The sequence below is a fragment of the Mugil cephalus genome, chromosome 21 (assembly GCF_022458985.1).
Source record: "Mugil cephalus isolate CIBA_MC_2020 chromosome 21, CIBA_Mcephalus_1.1, whole genome shotgun sequence".
NCBI lineage: Eukaryota > Metazoa > Chordata > Actinopteri > Mugiliformes > Mugilidae > Mugil > Mugil cephalus.
Genome location: NC_061790.1, coordinates 703,669 through 724,150, shown reverse-complemented (window position 1 = coordinate 724,150; position 20,482 = coordinate 703,669). Strand labels below are relative to the sequence as shown.

Sequence of the window (20,482 nt, the reverse complement as noted above, 5' to 3'; positions counted from 1 at the left end):
AGGAACATGTCACTGTTAAAATGTTTGTCCTGTGTTTGCAGGAAGATCAAACTTCACAAACAAGACTCTCCTGTTTCCAGCTGTGTCCATGGAGAGAGACCAGTCTGAGAGTCCACCTCTTGACTTTGAACATGGACAGCAGTCAGCTTATCACAGGTAAGAAATTAAAAAAAATAAAATTCTCTGACAAACATAGAGCTTTGCATTTAAATGTTTAAAATTCAAATTAAAGGATCCAGAAAGAATTTACTCAGTATGTGTGGTGTGTTAATCAAGGTCAGGGTTAGGAAATAGAGACCACAGACCAGTAGAAAATATCTTGAAGGGCCGTGCCAATAGGCCGAACTCAGTTCTGCTTGATATTACATTTATTTCTTTGTAAAAAGCAGTAAAGCTGCTGTGATTAGTAAGAGAACTTACACTCATGGTTGAAACATCTATATACAGTCAATGTGTAACATCAACACAAAAACACTGAACTCCCACAGTGCGTTGCAGCACATGTGCTCCCCGAGCATTTCATTCAAATGTATTTTATTTTAGTTTGTTGTTTTTTTAAATATAATTCTAAATTTGAATTTATGGTGATCTTGTAACAATAAAATAAAATGTGTTTAATTTTTTGTCGCTCAAAATATACGTCACAACTCCCATCCGGTCCAGCCCGCTATTTATTGAACTTTTCTACCCCAGATAAGCCAACCATGGATAAATCCCTGTTATGTATGCATAAATAACATATCGTTTTCTCTGTAGCAGTTCTTTCATTTCATAAATGCAACACAATATAGTTTTTAATACATAGCATAGAGGTAAAAACAATACATGCAGTGTTATCTTCATCTTAGATGTCAAAGGGGTTTTGTGGCTCCCAGTGTTTTCTTTTCTGTGGGAAACGGATCCAAATGGCTCTTTGAGTGATGAAGGTTACCAAACCCCTGCTCTGGACCAACCATTAGTTACACAAATTAGTCAACTTCTCCTAAGCTCCATATGATCATTTCTACAAACAACCAGGATGCTCGCATTTCTGCTGCCCACGCAAGTCAATACAACATAGAATACTAAAAGAAAGTCACCCCTGACCTACTTTCTGTTGGTAACTTCCAGAGAGAAAGGAAATCAACATTGGTGAAAACAAATGAAGACAGTGAAGAATACGACAAAAAAAATGTTTACTTCTGTCTACTGGTTATTTATTCTTCATGAGAAACTCAAGTGTCAAACTCCAGGGAGGTCCTCACAGGGTCCTCCCACTGCAGCATACGTGACACACACTTAGCATTGTAGCATCCGCATTAACCATTAACCCACTCCACTTTTTGAACATTCACAAAGCAGTTGTCTGACATCACACAAGAAAAACGTTCCGCCCAGATGTCTCAAGAACAAATGAGGATTTCGAGGACAAATTTTCACTTTTGCGGAATATGTTCCAGTCAGAGCCAGCCAAAGGGACATATATGATCATGTTTAATATTCCTTTCCCAGAAGCTCTGATAGCTCTGGACACTGAGACGGCGTTTAAGATGGTAGAGTGGAATTAAATTTGCTATCGGGGAAGAAATTGTTAGATTAGGTTATTATTCGTGGAGATCACTATGTTTAAGCACTGCCATCTTTGCATCCATAACAAGAAACAGAATAATACATTTTAATGTCTACAACTTAAATTATAAACACAATTGTACAAAATGGTCTGCCAGTTTAGTGATGTTGTTGTCTGTTTTAAAGATTAACAGCATCACAGTCTAATAAACAACATATACAGACTCTGTGGGTGCACCCACTAGAAACTTGCTTGACCAGAAACTGGCGTCTATGAATGGTGCTTAACGAAGCTATTGTCAATGGGAGCCTGGAGGCTCAAGGTGTAAATGGTTGAAACTTCTTGGGGACGAAAGTCAAAACTGAAAATAGATGGTAAATTAAATCTCAGCCCACCTCTGTTTAGAGAAAGTTTTTCCACTTTGACATAGATGGCTTCTTTTACTCCTCTCTCAAACCATCTGTCCTCTCTGGCCAGGACTTTGATGTTGTCAAAACAGTCACATGTAAATGTTATTAAAACAAATGAGTTCACATATTAATTACATTTCTTGTTTATTCAGGAACTGATGCTTCAGAGTGTGGACTTAAAGTTAAATCTAGTCTGAAGGAGAAGTTCCAGTGTGTGTTTGAGAGGCTTGCTAAAGTTGGAAACTCAGCCCTTCTGAATGAGATCTACACAGAGCTCTACATCACAGAGGGAGGGACTGCAGAGGTCAATGATGAACATGAGGTCAGACAGATTGAAACAGCATCCAGGAAACCACACAGACCAGAAACAACCATCAGACAAGAAGACCTCTTTAAAGCCTCACCTGGAAGACATGGACCAATCAGAAGAGTCATGACAAAGGGAGTGGCTGGCATTGGGAAAACAGTCTTAACACAGAAGTTCACTCTTGACTGGGCTGAAGACAAAGCCAACCAGGACATCCTCTTCATATTTCCATTGACTTTCAGAGAGCTGAATGTGGTGAAAGAGAGAAAGTTCAGCTTGGTAGAACTTGTTCATCACTTCTTCACTGAAACCAAAGAAGCAGGAATCTGCAGCTTTGAAGACTTCCAGGTTGTGTTCATCTTTGACGGTCTGGATGAGTGTCGACTTCCTCTGGACTTCCACAAGACTGAGATCCTGACTGATGTTACAGAGTCCACCTCAGTGGATGTGCTGCTGACAAACCTCATCAGGGGGAAACTGCTTCCCTCTGCTCGCCTCTGGATAACCACACGACCTGCAGCAGCCAATCAGATCCCTCCTGAGTGTGTTGACATGGTGACAGAGGTCAGAGGGTTCACTGACCCCCAGAAGGAGGAATACTTCAGGAAGAGCTTCAGAGATGAGGAGGCCAGCAGGATCATCTCCCACATCAAGACATCACGAAGCCTCCACATCATGTGTCACATCCCAGTCTTCTGCTGGATCACTGCTACAGTTCTGGAGGATGTGATGGAAACCAGAGAGGGAGGAGAGCTGCCCAAGACACTGACTGAGATGTACATCCACTTCCTGGTGGTTCAGGCCAAAGTCAAGAAGGTCAAGTATGATGGAGGATCTGAGACAGATCCACTCTGGAGTCCAGAGACCAGGAAGATGATTGAGTCTCTGGGAAAACTGGCTTTTGATCAGCTGCAGAAAGGAAACCTGATCTTCTATGAATCAGACCTGACAGAGTGTGGCATCGATATCAGAGCAGCCTCAGTGTACCCAGGAGTGTTCACACAGATCTTTAAAGAGGAGAGAGGCCTGTACCAGGACAAGGTGTTCTGCTTCGTCCATCTGAGCGTTCAGGAGTTTCTGGCTGCACTTCATGTCCATCTGACCTTCATTAACCTGATGGAAGAACAACAAACTACACCTCTGAAGCCTAAAATATTTAAAAATCTAACACATCTCCATCAGAGTGCTGTGAACGAGGCCTTGCAGAGTCCAAATGGACACCTGGACTTGTTCCTCCGCTTCCTCCTGGGTCTTTCACTGCAAACCAATCAGACTCTCCTACGAGGCCTGCTGACACAGACAGGAAGTAGCTCACAGACCAATCAGGAAACAGTCCAATACATTGAGGAGAAGATCAGTGAGAATGTGTCTGCAGAGAGAAGCATCAATCTGTTCCACTGTCTGAATGAACTGAATGATGGTTCTCTAGTGGAGGAGATCCAACAGTCCCTGAGATCAGGACGTCTCTCCACAGATGAACTGTCTCCTGTTCAGTGGTCAGCTCTGGGCTTCATCGTACTGTCATCAGGAGTAGATCTGGATGAGTTTGACCTGAAGAAATACTCTGCTTCAGAGGAGGCTCTTCTGAGGCTGCTGCCAGTGGTCAAAGCCTCCAACAAAGCTCTGTAGGTGGATTTAGGAACTATTTGAAACATGATTCATTTAGTAAATGACAAATAAAACATTTGTTGTTCATTCTTCTTCAGGCTGAGCAGTTGTAACCTCTCAAAGAGAAGCTGTGAAGCTCTGTCCTCAATTCTCAGCTCCCAGTCCTCCAGTCTGAGAGAGCTGGACCTGAGTAACAACAACCTGCAGGATTCAGGAGTGAAGCTGCTGTGTGCTGGACTGGAGAGTCCTCACTGTAAACTGGAAACTCTCAGGTAACAAAAAAAAACATTATTATTATTTAAACCTCAATTTCCCACTAGTTTATCAAAACTGAAGAAGCTTCACAGACACACTGTGTTTAAGCACTGCCATCTTTGCATCCATAACAGAAAAGAGAATGATACATTTTAATGCCTACAACTTAAACTTTAAACACAGTTGTAGAAAATGGTCTGCTAGTTTAATGATGTTGTTGTCTGTTTTAAAGATTAGCAGCATCACACTCTAATAAACAACATATACAGGCTCTGTGGGTGCACCCACTAGAAACTTGCTTGACCAGAAACTGGTGTCTATGAATGGTCCTTAACGAAGGCTCAAGGTGTAAATGGTGTTGAAACTTCTTGGGGACAAAAGTCAAAACTGAATTGTAAATAGATGGTAAATTAAATCTCAGTCTACCTCCTCTGTTTAGAGAAGGTTTTTCCACTTTGACATAGATGGCCTCCTTAACTCCTCTCTCAAACCATCTGTCCTCTCTGGCCAGGACTTTGATGTTGTTATCTTCAAAGGAGTGTGGAGATGGATGGATGGATGAATGCTTTATTAATCCCAGACTGGGAAATTTCTTGCAGCAGCAATCTACAGGCACTCAACTCCATACATACTATATCAGGAAAAAACACAATCTACTATTTACAATTCGATTCAAATCACTTTATTCTTCCACAAGGAACTTCAGCCGTGGAGAGTGGCAGTGCAAGTCCAAACAAGACATATAAACAAAATACATACATACAGATAAATACAAATGTTAAAAAGCTAAAAGTACAAAACGTTAAAAAGAGAAGGACACACACTGTTATGCCCCGGCCTAGGGATACCTAAGCATAACATAAACACCAACTATTATGAAAAGTAACACAGAACACGGAGAGATGCAGTCCAAACCGAAGGGATGCCTCCCTGTCGGGGCCCAAAAAACTCAGGTGTGCGCCAGGGCTTGTACTGAAGTGTAAGATCTTGGTAATAAGAAATAATACACCTTTTTTCTTCGGATGAGGTCGCTGATCAGCTTTGCAGTCGTATCATCTGACCTGCGACCGTATGTTCTGGACCCTCGGGTGAAGAGAGGAGCAGAGCTGTCAACTGATCACCACCTGGTGTTGAGTTGGTTCAGATGGCAGGGGGAAGACACCACGCAGACCTGGTAGACCCAAACGAATAGTGAGGGTCTGCTGGGAATGCCTAGTGGAAGAACCTGTCAAGATGGTCTTTAACTCCCACCTCCGACAGAGCTTCAACTGCGTCCCGGGGTGGTGGGGGACATTGAGTCCGAATGGGCCATGTTCTGCTCTGCCATTGTCGAGATGGGTGTTGTGAGTTGCGGTCGCAAGGTCGCTGGTGCTGGTCATGGTGGTGCTAACCCCCGAACCTGCTGGTGGACACCAGAGGTGAAGGGAGCCGTCAGGCTGAAGGAGGCGTACAGGACATGGTTGGTCTGTGGGTCTCTGGAAGCACCTGACCGGTACCGGATGGCTAAACAGTCTGCGGCCAGGGCAGTCGCTGAGGCAAAAACTCGAGCGTGGGAGGAGTTCGGTGAGGCCATGGAAGAAGACTATCGATTGGCTCCAAAGAGGTTCTGGCAAACCGTTCGGCATCTCAGGGGCAGAAGACGGCAACTTGCCCACACCGCTTTCGGTGCAGGTGGGGTGCTGCTGACGTCACCTGGGGCTATTGTCATCGAACTGCGACCTCAAGCTCTTGCTGGGGTGGTTCCCAGCCGAATGTGAAGCAGGTGGGATGAAGATCAGCAGCTCTAAGTCTGAGGCCATGGTTCTCAGTCGGAAAAGGTGGATTGCTCATTCAGGGTCAGGGAGGAAGTCCTGCCTCAAGTGAAGGAGTTCAAGTACCTTCGGATCTTGTTCATGAGTGAGGGTAGAATGGAGCAGGAGATCAACAGACGGATCGGAGCGACGTCTGCAGTGTTGCGGGCACTTAACCGGTCTGTCTTGGTGAAGAGAGAAATCGGCAGAAAGGCGAAGGTCGATCTATGTTCCAACCCTCACCCATGGTCATCAGCTTTGGGTGATGACTGAAAGAACAAGATCGCGGATACAAGCAGCCGAAATGAGTTTCCTCCGTAGGGTGGCCGGGCTCACCCTCAGAGATAGGGTAAGGAGCTCGGACACTCGGAAGGAGCTCAGAGTAGAACCGCTGCTCCTCCACATGGAGAGGAGTCAGTTGAGGTGATTTGGGTATCTGGTGAGGATGCCGCCCGGACGCCTCCCTTTAGAGGTGTTCCGGGCATGTCCCACCGGTAGGAGGCCTCGGGTCGTCCAGGACGCGATGTAGGGATTAAATCTCCCGTCTGGCCTGGGAGCGCCTGGGCATTCCTCCGGAGGAGCTGGTGGAAGTGGCCGAGGAGAGGGACGTCTGGACCTCCCTCCTAAAGCTGCTGCCCCCGCAACCCAGACCCAGAGAAGCGGACGAAGACGAGACAAGTATAACTTTTATAACTAGCACTAATTAGCTAGCCATGACTGAACAGATTATTAAAAGGACAGTAACTACTGAATCAACTACATACAACCAATAGAGATGTTCAGTCTTACTTGTGAAAAGTAATTGTGTCCTGTTTTGTTGGGTCCGCTGATTTTCCAGGAGAAGCTGTACAGTGCTCCGGTCCAGTGCTTCAGTACTGTAGTAGCTACAGCTGGAGGCTGAGTTTAGACCGGTCCAAGATGGAGTTCATGCGTCGTCTACTCTTTATTTTGTCCCTGAATGTGCCAGTATCTACTCTTTATTACCAGTATGTCTATATTAGCTGCTGCCTGCCGTTGCTGTGCCATTTCAAATGAAACTACCTGGCTGGCTGTGAAAAGGAAGGCATGTGAAGTTGATCTGTGCATTCTCCAATCAACCCATAGGAGAACGTTCAGTGTGGACACCCCCCTCATCTGAATAACATTTTATTGAGCATGCTTAAATGTGTGTATTAGTAAATAAATGGATAAATAGCATTTATTTCATATATTTAGGTATTTATTAGTCTAATTAATTATTTCTGGCATATATGTTTAGGTAATTATTTATTCACCTATTTTTTTTGTGTGTCAGAATTGGTCCTCCATGATCATCATTATCAGTATAAAATATTAAGTTGCAAACGCAACACAACAGCGTCACGGTGCAACCAACCAATTGCCATTGAGGCATCACGGTCTTATCCACTTCTTATCTCTCCCTTCCCAGAGTGACAGTCTCTGTCTAAACAGTGGCAGTCATTGCAAGGAAGAAACAGGGAGGATTGAGCCAGGGCACCAGTGCCACATGAGGGATCCACCTTAGTGGTCAAAAGGCGTCAGTGCCACAGGAAAGATCCTGACATGTAGTCAGAGGGCGTCAGTGTATGCCAATGAGGGTCACATCCAGAAAGCACACAGGCCATCTCTGCCACTGGGAGGACTGTTTAGGTGGTAATGCCTGATAGAGGCGTTTAGATGAGTTTCTCACCATCATGTTGGTGTATCACATGTTCAGAATCGTGCATGCTATCATGCGTTTAGATCGTCTGTAGGTGCCAGGGCGGTGGCAGTTTTCTGCGGGTACTGCAGTTTCCTCACACCTCCAAAGACATGCTTGTTAGGTTAATTGGTAATTCTAAATTGACCCTAGGTCTGAGTGCAAATGGTTGTTTGTTTATGTGTTAGCCCTATCATGGACTGGCAACCGGTCCAGGGTGTGGACTGCTGGTGTTGCATTTCTGCAAATAGAGTTAGAGATTTGGTCAGGATTAATGGTATGCTAAGAAATACAGGTAGAAAGTTATCTTACCGAGAGAGATGTGGGAAAAGCTGTTCCAGTGCCTGCAGGTATTGGACTGCATGCACCTGTATCACCTACCTGAGGGTAAGAGGGCAAGCAGTTTTTGTGCTGGGTGGGAAGCAGGGGAGACCTTATTAAACGATGGGCATTTTTCGCCACCCTCTGTGCATTTTATGTTCTAAATCTGACTGTGATACATCTGGTTAGGATGTTTTCAATAGCACAGTGATAGAAGTTCGTCAGGATGGCTGAAGAGAGGTGATGTTTTTCCTCAGTGTTCTCAGAAAAAAGAGGCAGTGGTGAGCCTTCTTCACATAAGCTCGATATGTTGCGTTGATGAGTATCATCCTGTAGTCATAGAAAAGAGGGAGTAGACGAAGGGGCTCAGGACACAGCCCTGGGGCACACCAGTGTTCAGTGTTGTGGTTGAGGAGGAAGTGTTATCCATTCATACATATAGGGATCCTTTGGTCAGAAAATCTAGTATCCAGCTACAGAGTGATGTGTTGATGCCGAGGTCTCCAAGTTTGATGATCATCTTAGAGGGGATAAAAGGGATGAATGTTAAACTGTAAGACACAGCATCCTTGCATATGTGTTCTTAAAGTTCAGATGTGAGAGGATGTAGGTCAGTGCTATTGCATCCTCAGTGCTCCTATTTTTGCAATAGACAGGTTTTGAGGTGTGCCAGGACCAGCTCTTCATGACAGATGTGATGGATGTGACTGCTTAAGGGCAGTAGTGATTCAGGAAGCTGTCTTGGAGTGTTTAGGCACTGGCACAATGGAAGTATATTGAAAACATGATGGGACAAGTGCGTGGGCAAGAGACAGGTTGAAGATGTGGACAAGTTGAAGGTTGAAGACTGAAGAGAGTCTTGAGTTTCTGATATGTTTCTATCTCCAGTCTGTCAGGTTGTCTGATCACAGAGGAAGGATGTTGGTTTCTGGCCTCAGCTCTGAGCTCCAACTTCTACCACCTGAGAGAGCTGGACCTGACTGCTTCCAGGTATGGACAGACAACAGAATCTCACACAGTGTTTGATGTCTTCTTTCTGTTCATCCACAGAGGTCCCCAGATGAACCTTCCTGCATCTACATGTTTAGTCTTTAAGATTAATACTCATTGCATTGAGAGAATAATCTGACAATATCATAAGTAATAAGTTTTAGGCAGGTGTACAAAGAAAATGCATGATTTTTATATAATTGATTTTTATAAATTTACAAAATGAAAATGTGTCAGAGTTTTCAGGAGATGTGAGGACCCAAGTGCAGGATGAAGAAGTTGTGGGAGGGGGTCCAAACAACAAAGGGAAAGTCAGGGCTATATACACACACAGGAGGGCCAGGGATTAGGAGACATAGGTGAAACTAATAAGAGTGGAGCACTCAAGAAGAAACTAATGAGCAATCAAGAGAAGACACGGGGAGTAACACAATCAGGAAACCAAGGGACTAAACAAAATAAAGGAAACTGAAACATCATAAACCAAGACCAACAGATTCATGACAATACCCCTCCCTCAAAGAACAGCCTCCATACATCCCTAAAAGGTCCAAAACAAAAGAGTCCAAACAGAACAAACCCAAAACAAAAAGGACAAGGTCCGGGAAGTCTCTCTTGAGGGCCTATTGCCTCCCTGTTGGGGCCCTCATGGCTAATTGTGTCCCCTCAAAAACAGGGTGAAACTTGGGCCTGAGCCATGGTTTGTAATCCAGTATACCTTCAAAATAATTTGCTACAACTCTACTTTCCTCTGCCGCATCATGAGGAAAAATATCTGCTGGGTCCATTTTGGTCGTGTCATTTTGTCAGGGATTTCAGGAGATATGAGGACCCAAGCACAGGACAAAAGGAGATGAGGCAAGGGTTCCAGTTAAAAGGTATTTAATAGAAAAAAATTGAAAGCTCTGCAGATGACAGATAATCCAAAACATAAAAATTGAAAGGACTCAAAAACACAGCTACAGGACACAAGGTAGTTGCTGCATCTGCAAGGTCTCCTCCAGACAAATATTTGAAAGTGGACTGGTGTTTCAAGATGTGCTGTACAAGCTAGACACAGGGCCCAGAGCCCTTGTCTCAACATCATGGAGTTTGTCTGGGATTACATGAAGAGACAGAAGGATCTGTGGAAGCCTACATCCACAAAAGATCTGGGGTTAGTTCTCCAAGATGTTTAGAACAAGCTACCAGCCGAGTTCCTTCAAAAACTGTGGAAGTAGAAGAACTGATACTGTCTGGAAGGTAAAGAGTGGTCACACCAAATATTTTTGATTTTGATTTCTCTTCTGTTCACTTCCAATTTTTCAACAAAGATTCTTTGTTTACGCCATTTTTCATACCTGCCTAAAACTTATGCACAGTACTATATATACAGTATATACAGCCATGCCCGAAATTATTCATGCCTGGCAAATATTGACTTAAAGTTACTTTTATTCAACCAGCAAGTTTTTTCTTGAATAGAAATGACACAGGCACACATAATGAAGAGGAGGCATCATTGTGGAAAAAAAAAAATATTTCTCAGCTTATTTACATTTGAACAAAAAGTGGCATGTCCAATTTATTCATACCTTTCTCAATAATCAATAACCGTGGAGCCCAGTAGTGTGCAGTGTCCATTGGGCCGTTTGCATTGAGACGTTGGCGCCAGCAGATCCCAAATTGACCAGGACGACCTTGGTGGTGATCCTTGGATTCTTTTTCATCGCTCTTACCATCCTCCTGGCCAGCACATTCTGACCACATCCTCTGAAATTTTCCACAGTGCAGAACATCTTGTATTTTTTAATAATACGCTGCACTGTGACCACTGAAACTTGAAAACATTTAGATATGGCCTTATAGCCCTTTCTTGACGTGTGAGCAGCCACAATGCACAGTCACTGGTCCTCAGTGAGCTCCTTTGTCTTAGCCATGACTGTCCACAAACCAGCTGCAGGGAACTGCTGTTTTTCACCTGTTGAGTTGATTAAAATATCTGTTCCCAATGAATCAGATAATTAGGATAATTTGGAACAGCTTGGACTATTTGGAATGGTGTAGAACGTCTGTGTCATTTCTACTCAAGAAAAAACTTGCAAGTTGAATAAAAGTAACTTTAAGTCAAAATTTGCAACACAGAGAGTGGATACTATGTGTAAAACAATTCTTTATTTAGAATATTTGGAAAACCTTAACTGAAAGCACTGGCCATAAACCAGACCAGGACCAACAAACTCAAAGCACCACCACACCTGGGGAAAAAAAACAAAACAGATTAATCACCGTCTTTCCGCTGGAAACTGTACCCAGTACGTTATTGACATGAAGTGCAGCAGAACTGTTGAACAAAGCCGCCTCACACTTCCACCACTGTGGTCCACCATCTCAAACTCTCCCCGGGCCCCACCTCTCCTCCACTCTTTAACCAGGATCAGCTGATTACCTGAGTACAACCAGCTGCAGGTCAGGGGAGGGGCCGATCACCTGGAGGAAGGAGAGTGTAGAGAGACACGCAAACACATCACAACAACTACAAACGGCACTCGGGTCGTAACACACTCACTTGTCACTTTATTAAGTGCATCTATTCTGTGCTTATTAACACGAATAGCTAATCAGCCAATCACATGACTACAATTCAATGCATTTATTCATGTAGAGGTGATCAAGTTCAAAGTGAGCATCAGAATGAGGAAGAAAGAGGATTTAAGTGACTTTGAACATGGTCTGGTTGTTGGTTGTTGGTCTGAGTATTTCACAAACTGCTGATGTACTGGGATTTTAAGTCCCAACCATCTCTAGGGTTCACAGAGAATGGTCCCAAAAAGAGAAACTATCCTGTTGTGTGGATGAAAATGCCTTGTTGTTGCGAGAGGCCTTGTAGTACAAACTGAGCATGGTTTAAATGCCACAGCCTACCTGAGTGTTGTTGCTGACCATGTCAATCCCTTTATGACCACAGTGGACCATCTTCTGATGGCTACTTCCAGCAGGATAATGCACCATGTCACAAAGCTCATATCATCTCAGACTGGTTTCTGGGACATGACAATGAGTTCACTGTTCTCCAATGGCCTCCACAGTCACCAGATCTCAATCCAATAGAGGAGCCTTTGGGATGTGGTGGAACGGGAGATTCTCATCATAGATGTGATCAGATATCAACTGTGTGATGTTATCGTGTCAATATGGACCAAAACCTCTGAGGAATATTTCCAACACCTTGTTGAAAGTCACCCTCGTGGTATCTGTGTCATCCTCAAGTTCGAGTCCTTTACCAGAGGCCTGAGAGTTTGAGGGTTCTGCTGGTTCAGTATTGTAGCCGTTTCTAGGCCCGGCTCTTCTGGACTGAAGCTTCAGGTGTTCCTGGGATTTGTTGGAACCGCTCCCACAGATTGGGGCTCACTACCCCTGCTGCTCCTTCTACCATGTGGAACATGGTAGCCTTGACCTTCCATTACTCCCACATTCGCTGCATATAAGCCCTCTCTCTGGGATTGCTTGTACTGTAGCATTCCAACAGCTCCATATTTTCCATCCTTGTCCAGATATGTCTTGTTCCAGTAGACCATTTCTCATCAGGTAGCCCTTATTCCCCAGCACCTGATGCAGACCTTGCTAATCCAGGCAACTTTGTCGTTTTTGTGTGCTCTCATGTTCCTGAGAAAGGTCCCAAGCATTAAGGATCTTTCCTAAAGACCCTCACTGGATGGATGTTCTGACTGGGATTTTAAACCCAGTCTTCACAATTACAACAGTTCTGCAAAGATGTCAGTGAGCCAAAACTCCTCAGTGCTGTAAAAGACTAATTACAAATACTTGATTGCAATTGTTGCTGCTAAGGGTGGCCCAACCAGTTATTAGATTTAGTGGGCAATCACTTTTTTCAGACAGGGCCACATACAGTCCCCTCCAAAAGTATTGGAACAGCAAAGCTAATTCCCTTGTTTTTGTTGTTCACTGAAGACATTTGGGTTTAAGATCAAACAACTCGGGACATACCACCCTTTGTTTGAACCCACCCATTTTTCAAGTGAGCAAAACTATTGGAACATGTGACTGACAGGTGTTGCCTTTAATGTTGACTGATCAAACATTAAATAGCTGCATGACTAGTCTACTGTTTGGCCTGGGTTGAAACCTATAAACCTGAATTTCTTGTTAGAGGATAAACCAACATGAAGACCAGAGAGCTGTCTATGGGAGAAAAGAAGGAAAATCAATCAGAGCCATTGGACAAACATTGGGCAAAGCAACAAAACAATGTGGAACGTCCTGAATAACAAAGAAACTACTGGTGAACTGAGCAACAGACGTGGAACAGGTCGGCCAAGGAAAACAACAGTAGTTGATGACAGAAATATTGTGAGAGCTGTGAAGAAAACCCAGAAACATCAGTAAGTGAAATCACCAACAACCTCCACAGTGCAGGGGTGAAGGAATCACAGTCCACTGTTAGAAGAAGACTCAAAGAGCAGAAATATAGAGGCCAAACCAAAAGATACAAACCACTCATCAGTAGGAAGAATCAGAGGCCAGATTGAAAGTACAGAGATGAGCCACAAAAGTTCTGGAACACAATCTTCTGGACTGATGAGACCAAGACTAATCTCTACCACAGTGATGGAAAGGCCAAAGTGTGTAGAAAGAAAGGAACTACTTATGATCTGAAGCATACGAGCTCATCTGTGAAGCCTGGTGGAGGTCATGTCATGGCTTGGGCGTGCATGGAACAGGCTCATTAATATTTTAATATAAAATTCTTACTTTGGCGATCGAAGATGGCGGTGCGGAGGGAGTAGTCGCACTTTTCCACGCTCCCGACCTGTCAACTTTCAAACACACCTAAGAGTTCTACCACGGCAACATAATCAGCCGTAAATATTTAGAGAGTGATCAGCACTCCCCCACGTCGGAAAAATGTCTAACAGAGCTATGAGAGACGAGCAAAGGAATAAATCGCTAACAGCCATGCTAGCAGACCACAAGACATCACTCCAGGCAGTATTCCAGTCTGCGTTCTCCAAACTCGAATCGAAGTTGGACAATATCCAGGCCACCTTGCTAGAACACCAACAGCGTCTCTCTTCGCTGGAAAGTTCTGCCACGACGACCAGCCAGGATGTGCGAGCCATGGAGATGAAGCTAATCACGGTAGCCGAGGAGAAAGTCGCGCTAAAAGCTAAGCTCATTGATCTGGAGGGCAGAAGAACAATATTAGGATTGTTGGCCTTCCCGAGGGCATCGAGGGTCCACAACCAACAGCGTTTTTCTCCCAGCTCCTACTTGAGGTATTCGGGGAACACACTCTGACATCAGCCCCTGAGTTAGACCGAGCCCACCGTACGCTAGCTGCTAAACCAAGCCCAGGTGAGAAGCCCAGGGCAGCTGTGATATGTTTCCACAGATTTCAGACCCGCGAGCTGGTGGTGCACGGGGCTCGAAGGCTACAGGGTAAGCTGAAATATAAAGACTCTCCGATCCACATATTCGAGGACTACTGCCCTGAGATACTGGAATAACGCTTGGTGTATCGTGACGTTATGAAGGAGCTCTACAACCTTGGCCTCAAGCCTGCCTTCCATTACCCGGCTAAGTTGTTTATCACGACCACAGAGGGAAAGAGGAGACGGCTCGTGTCCCTCAAGGATGCCCAAGATTTCGTTGAGTCTTGCCACCGACACAACTCTGGGACTACAGAGGGCTGACTTCATCGGGTACGTTCCCACGGGCCTACCATAGATACCCGACAGCCTATGCTGTGACTCGGCTCCAGCTTTCTTGTTATTAGCAATCAGCCGTGGCTGCCACTCGGCTAAATTGAAATTGCTAACCCACTGACTGACAGATAAGGGGCTGCTTAAACTCAGTGCAGTTTAGTGCTGTGTCGTCTCTATAGCGGCTACGTTCGCCTGTGTTTAAACTGTTTTCTCCAGTATGTTGTGCTAAAGTTCTACATCAGGGTCCGGTTCTGGCCCGGCTGTTTTTGGCAAGTAGCCATGTCTGGCGCTAGGTTAACTTGTTATTGCTCCCTTTTAAACTTAAAGCTGATGAGAATTCACGTGTTAGGCCATAGTTCACATTTTCTATTATGGTGACTGTATTTAATTCGGGTGACACGGCTCTTCCTCTGTTGAACTCTAGAGCATTTTGTCCACATACTTTTCTTCAACAATGCCTCGCTGTACTTTGCTCACTGGTGTCTTATTATTTACTTATTTGTACTTTTCAACTCAGAGCAGTTAACTGCTATAATTCGTATAATTCATCATCAGCATTTTCATTTATAAAAAGTGGGAGTGCTACACACTATGTTTACAACTTGACTAGGTTGCTGGTTTGTTTACAGTTGTAATGTCCGTTTGTCTGTTATGGTTTTGTTTCTTCGTTTTGTTTCCTCATTGAACTCATGTGCTATACTAAGACATGATCAGGTTGGAGCCTGGACAGGAAGATCCAGGCAGATGCAAGGACGATGCATCACGGTGCAATGGACATCTAAGGTTTTGTTTACACAATGGGAATTTCAGGTTCAATCACTGATCATGTATGTGCTTTTTTTTTTTTTTTTTTTTTAATCTATCCTCCTCTCCCCTTCCTCCGACACCCACCACATCCAAGTTGGCTACAGCTACCTGCTTCCACACAACTGTCTATGGACCTAACTGGGATGACAACGCATTCATAACCAAACTTTTCACATCCTTTCCAAGCATTGATAACTGTCACATTATCGTGGGAGGAGATTTCAATTTGGTCCAAGACCCAGTACTGGACAGGTCCTCCAACAAGGTGTCCCCTCTAACCAAGTCTGCTAAAACGCTTAGCACTTTCGCTGAACAACTTGGGCTTTCGGACCCATGGCGGTGTAAATTTCCCACAACTAAACTTTTTTCTTTCTTCTCATGTACATCGCACTTATTCTTGTATAGATGTTTTCCTCCTAGACAACAGACTCCTCCCCAATGTTAATTCCTGTGATTACCACAGCATTGCCATTTCAGACCACGACCCGACCTCCCTTAACCTACCTTTCCGTGCACAGATCAAACCCTTTAGAAAATGGAGGTTTAACTCTTCATTATTAGCCGAGGACTGCTATCGACAATTTTTGCGTTCCCAAATTACGCTGTTTCTTGAATTAAATGACTTGCCGGAAACCAAGAGGGGAATGTTGTGGGAGGCTTCAAAAGCCTATATCAGAGGTCAACTAATCTCTTTTGTATCAAACTTGAAGAAAACCAAATCATTCCATATGGCGGATTTGTTACAACAAATAAAAGATATTGACAACAATTATGCATCCAACCCAGATCCTAATCTCTATAAAGTACACCTTAAGCTACAAACAGACTTCGAGTTGGCATCCACAAACAACACAAAACTACAAATACTCAAATCCAGACAGCGCTTTCCTGAATCTGGCGACAAGGCTGGAAAGCTTCTAGCTCATCAGGTCAGGGCTGAAGCATCTTCGAGATTAATCTCAGCCATCAGATCCGACCAAGGAGAGACTTATACTGATCCGGTTAAAATTAACGAAACCTTTGCTAAATTTTACATTGATCTTTATACTTCTGATCACCTCCCAGCTACACATGACACATTTAGCAATATTATCTTTCCCCAAATAGACGTTGAAATGGCAAGTGGCTTGGGAGGACTTATAACATCTGTTGAAGTTCAGGAAGCCATTAAATCACTACAGAGTCACCAGGACCAGATGACTTTACCGCGGAATATTATAAAACTTTCTCAGACCTCCTGGCCCCAGTCCTTAGAGACGTGTATAATGAGGCATTCCTAATTGGTCGGTTGCCAGACACCCTGTCGAAGGCCACTATCTCCCTAATTTAAAAAAAAAAGAATGATCCTTTACTCTGCAAGAACTACAGACCGATCTCGCTTCTTAACGTAGACCTTAAAATTCTCTCAAAAATCCTCGCTCTCTGTCTCCAGCGGGTGTTGCCCTCAGGTTTCATGCCAGACTGACAATCCTCTCACAACACCAGGCGACTACTTAATATAATACACACATCGAGCTCTGAGACCCCTGAGATAGTAGTATCCCTCGACGCTGAAAAAGCGTTCGACAGAGTAAACTACAGTATACTTTGAGAGACTCTTTCTGCACTGCTCTCCAAACTACAAAAATCATGGAATTGATGAACTGGTCTCTCAACGCTATTGACACAATTTTTTCTACGAGAAGCCTTGGTTCGGGGGAACTGGACTGTCCTGCCGGAACGTTCACAACTGGCTACACGATGGACGCATGGGAGAGGTGGCGGGTCGTGTGTCTGGCTGCTCTTTCCATGGAGGACATTGAAGACATCTATCTATTTGGAACCATGATCACAGGTCTTTTGCTTATTGGATTAGGCAATGCCCTGATGTATCGAGGAAATCAAAAAACGGTGACAGCTGTCCAAAGCCCCATAAAGCTGCCCGGGATGATTGCAGCGATGGGCAGAGCTGTTGGCGCTCATCAATTGGATAACATCTTGGAGAAGCTTTCGGCTTTGCAAATGGAAATGGAACGATTCAGAGGCCAGAATGGACAAACAGTGTAGTCATGAAAAAGAATGCGTCTACTCACACCAAGACCAAACAGTCCCAGTCTTATCTGGGTTTGGCGCCCTAACACAGCACTGGCCTTGGCCGCTGCTGGAACAACAACTCCCCTGAAGATCATTGCAGTGAGACGCTCTTGTATTCCTCACCCCAACTCCCACGGACACCTGCTGATAGTTGACTCTGTTTGGGACACGATCAAGGTTGTCTCTGGACTGAGGCACCAAGATTGTGATTCTAGGCGAAGCAGCTCTCCAGGCCTACACAGACACACACATATGGACAGATATGCAATCAGACTCCCTACCCCCACATCCAACGCCTTTGTGCTTTTACCCCCTGGTGTGACAAGCGGGTCCACGTACAGCGCCCGGTGGGCTGCAGGAACGGATGGCTGCTAGGCTGCACTGGGTTTTACCTGTACCTCTACCCCGCCCCCTGTTGCAAGTCCTGAGTTTTTCATGTTTGTAAAATGTACTTATTATGTGCTTATGTTGCTGAGGTTTTTTCCATGTTCCCACACTGTTCTCCTCACAGGAGCATAGTGTGGAGGTTGTTGTTTTTTCTCCTCCCCTCTCCTCACGTGACTCTGTATTTCTATTTACCATCTCTGTCTTCCTGTCCTGTCTACCCCCATTTTGTCCAAGTGTATGTATGTTTTGTATATGTATGGATGGGTTGATGGCTAATTTCGCTGGTACTTGTACTAGTGACAATAAAAGGATCATATCATATTATATCATATCATTTATTGATGATGAAACTGATGGTGGTAACAGCAGAATGAATTCTGAAACGTTTTATACTGGACAAGTCAATCAGCTGACCTTAAAGGAAATAAAAGCTGACATTTTGAACTCTGGTCTCATTTTTTGATCTTAAACCCAAATGTCTTCAGTGAACAACACAAACAAGAGAATTTGACTTGTTGTTCCAGTACTTTTTTTGATGATCTGAAACATTTAAGTGTGACAAACATGCAACAAAAAGAAATAAGGGCACTTTTACCACTGTAGGTAGATGTAATTGTGTACACAGTAGTTACATTGAACATGTAACAATTAAACATCCAGCAAATCATCTGATGTTGAATTACTTTATAGATCAATCTATTCTCTGATTAGAGAACGTTTCAATGGCACCAAACCAACTGAATATGGTGATGAGACTGATCTGTGAACAGTCTGAAAACTATTTGGTTGTTCATATGTGAATGTTCTCAAACTATTTCTCTGGCAAATACACAGCTTTGCATCAACACATTTCACAATACAATTGAAAACTGAAGCAATTAGAAAGAATTCACTAAGAAAGTGTATTAAATGCAGATTGTGGTTTAACAGGTTTTCTGTGCAAAGTACAAGTTCTTCTGGAATCTCATCTATGTCCTTCAAGAGTGAGCGGTCTATGGGTCGACCAATTAAATTTGATGATGATCGTCAGTCTATTGATTCAAGGTAAGAAAACTAATTTTGTTTTCACAAACAGAACCTGATCTACACAGAGAGCTACACATTTCACATTACAATTGAAAATTGAAGCAATTAGAAAGAATTCACTAAGAAAGTGTTAAATGTGGGTTGTTGTTTAACAGGTTTTCTGTGCAAAGTACGAGATCTTCTGGAAACTCATCTGTGTCATTTATGAGTGAGCGGTCTATGGGTCGACCAATTAAATTTGATGATGATCGTCAGTCTATTGATTCAAGGTAAGAAAACTAATTTTGTTTTCACAAACAGAACCTGATCTACACAGAGAGCTACACATTTCACATTACAATTGAAAATTGAAGCAATTAGAAAGAATTCACTAAGAAAGTGTTAAATGTGGGTTGTTGTTTAACAGGTTTTCTGTGCAAAGTACGAGATCTTCTGGAAACTCATCTGTGTCATTTATGAGTGAGCGGTCTATGGGTCGACCAATTAAATTTGATGATGATCGTCAGTCTATTGATTCAAGGTAAGAAAACTAATTTTGTTTTCACAAACAGAACCTGATCTACACAGAGAGCTACACATTTCACATTACAATTGAAAATTGAAGCAATTAGAAAGAATTCACTAAGAAAGTGTTAAATGTGGGTTGTTGTTTAACAGGTTTTCTGTGCAAAGTACGAGATCTTCTGGAAACTCATCTGTGTCATTTATGAGTGAGCGGTCTATGGGTCGACCAATTAAATTTGATGATGATCGTCAGTCTATTGATACAAGGTAAGAAAACTAATTTTGTTTTCACAAACAGAACCTGAGCTACACAGAGAGCTACACATTTCACATTACAATTGAAAATTGAAGCAATTAGAAAGAATTCACTAAGAAAGTGTTAAATGCAGGTTGTTATTAACAGGTTTTCTGTGCAAAGTATGAGTTCTTCTGGAATCTCATCCATGTCATTTACGAGTGAGCGGTCTATGGGTCGACCAGTTAAATTTGATGATGATCGTCAGTCTATTGATTCAAGGTAAGAAAACATGTTAACAAACACGGAGCTTTGCGTCAAAATATTTAACATTATTATTAAATGTCCTTGTCTGCAATTGTCAACTAAATAATGAGTGTATGTCACCAAAAATACTCTTCCTAACTTGTATCCTGAATTTAAAGTAGCTTAAATATCACACGAAGCACATACAGTATGGATCAAATAAGTAAAATAACTCAACAAGGGCTGTCCAGACCTTAAACCCTTTTAGCTTCAGTGCGGCAACATGTTGGAAAAGCCACGTGTTTCACTCTGTGTTGACTCAGTTGGCTTCGGTGTACAGCGTTTAGCTTAGTATTGCATCAATCAGTCAATTTATTTATAAAGCATATTTAAAAACAACCAAGTTTGACCAAAGTGCTGTACAAAAATTAAGTGAAAAAACAAAAATAGCCATAGAACAAATATCAAGAAGACTTAAATGCTTAAAAGTAAGTTTTGAGCCTTGATTAAAAGAGTCAATGGGGGGGGGGGTAAGTCTTGTTGTATTTATGTATTTATATTTGTTGTGAT

At 43.3% G+C, this 20,482-nt stretch overlaps 1 protein-coding gene across 1 annotated transcript in view; it reads left to right on the top strand.

The window, feature by feature from the left end:
* The window catches only part of LOC124999442 (NLR family CARD domain-containing protein 3-like), a 57,031-nt gene that overhangs the window by 34,293 nt on the left and 2,256 nt on the right, over positions 1-20,482 (top strand). Inside the window, 6 exon segments of the mRNA XM_047574361.1 lie at positions 3,973-4,146; positions 18,832-18,945; positions 19,083-19,196; positions 19,334-19,447; positions 19,585-19,698; positions 19,835-19,948. Of these exon segments, the coding sequence (XP_047430317.1) occupies positions 3,973-4,146; positions 18,832-18,945; positions 19,083-19,196; positions 19,334-19,447; positions 19,585-19,698; positions 19,835-19,948 (744 nt within the window).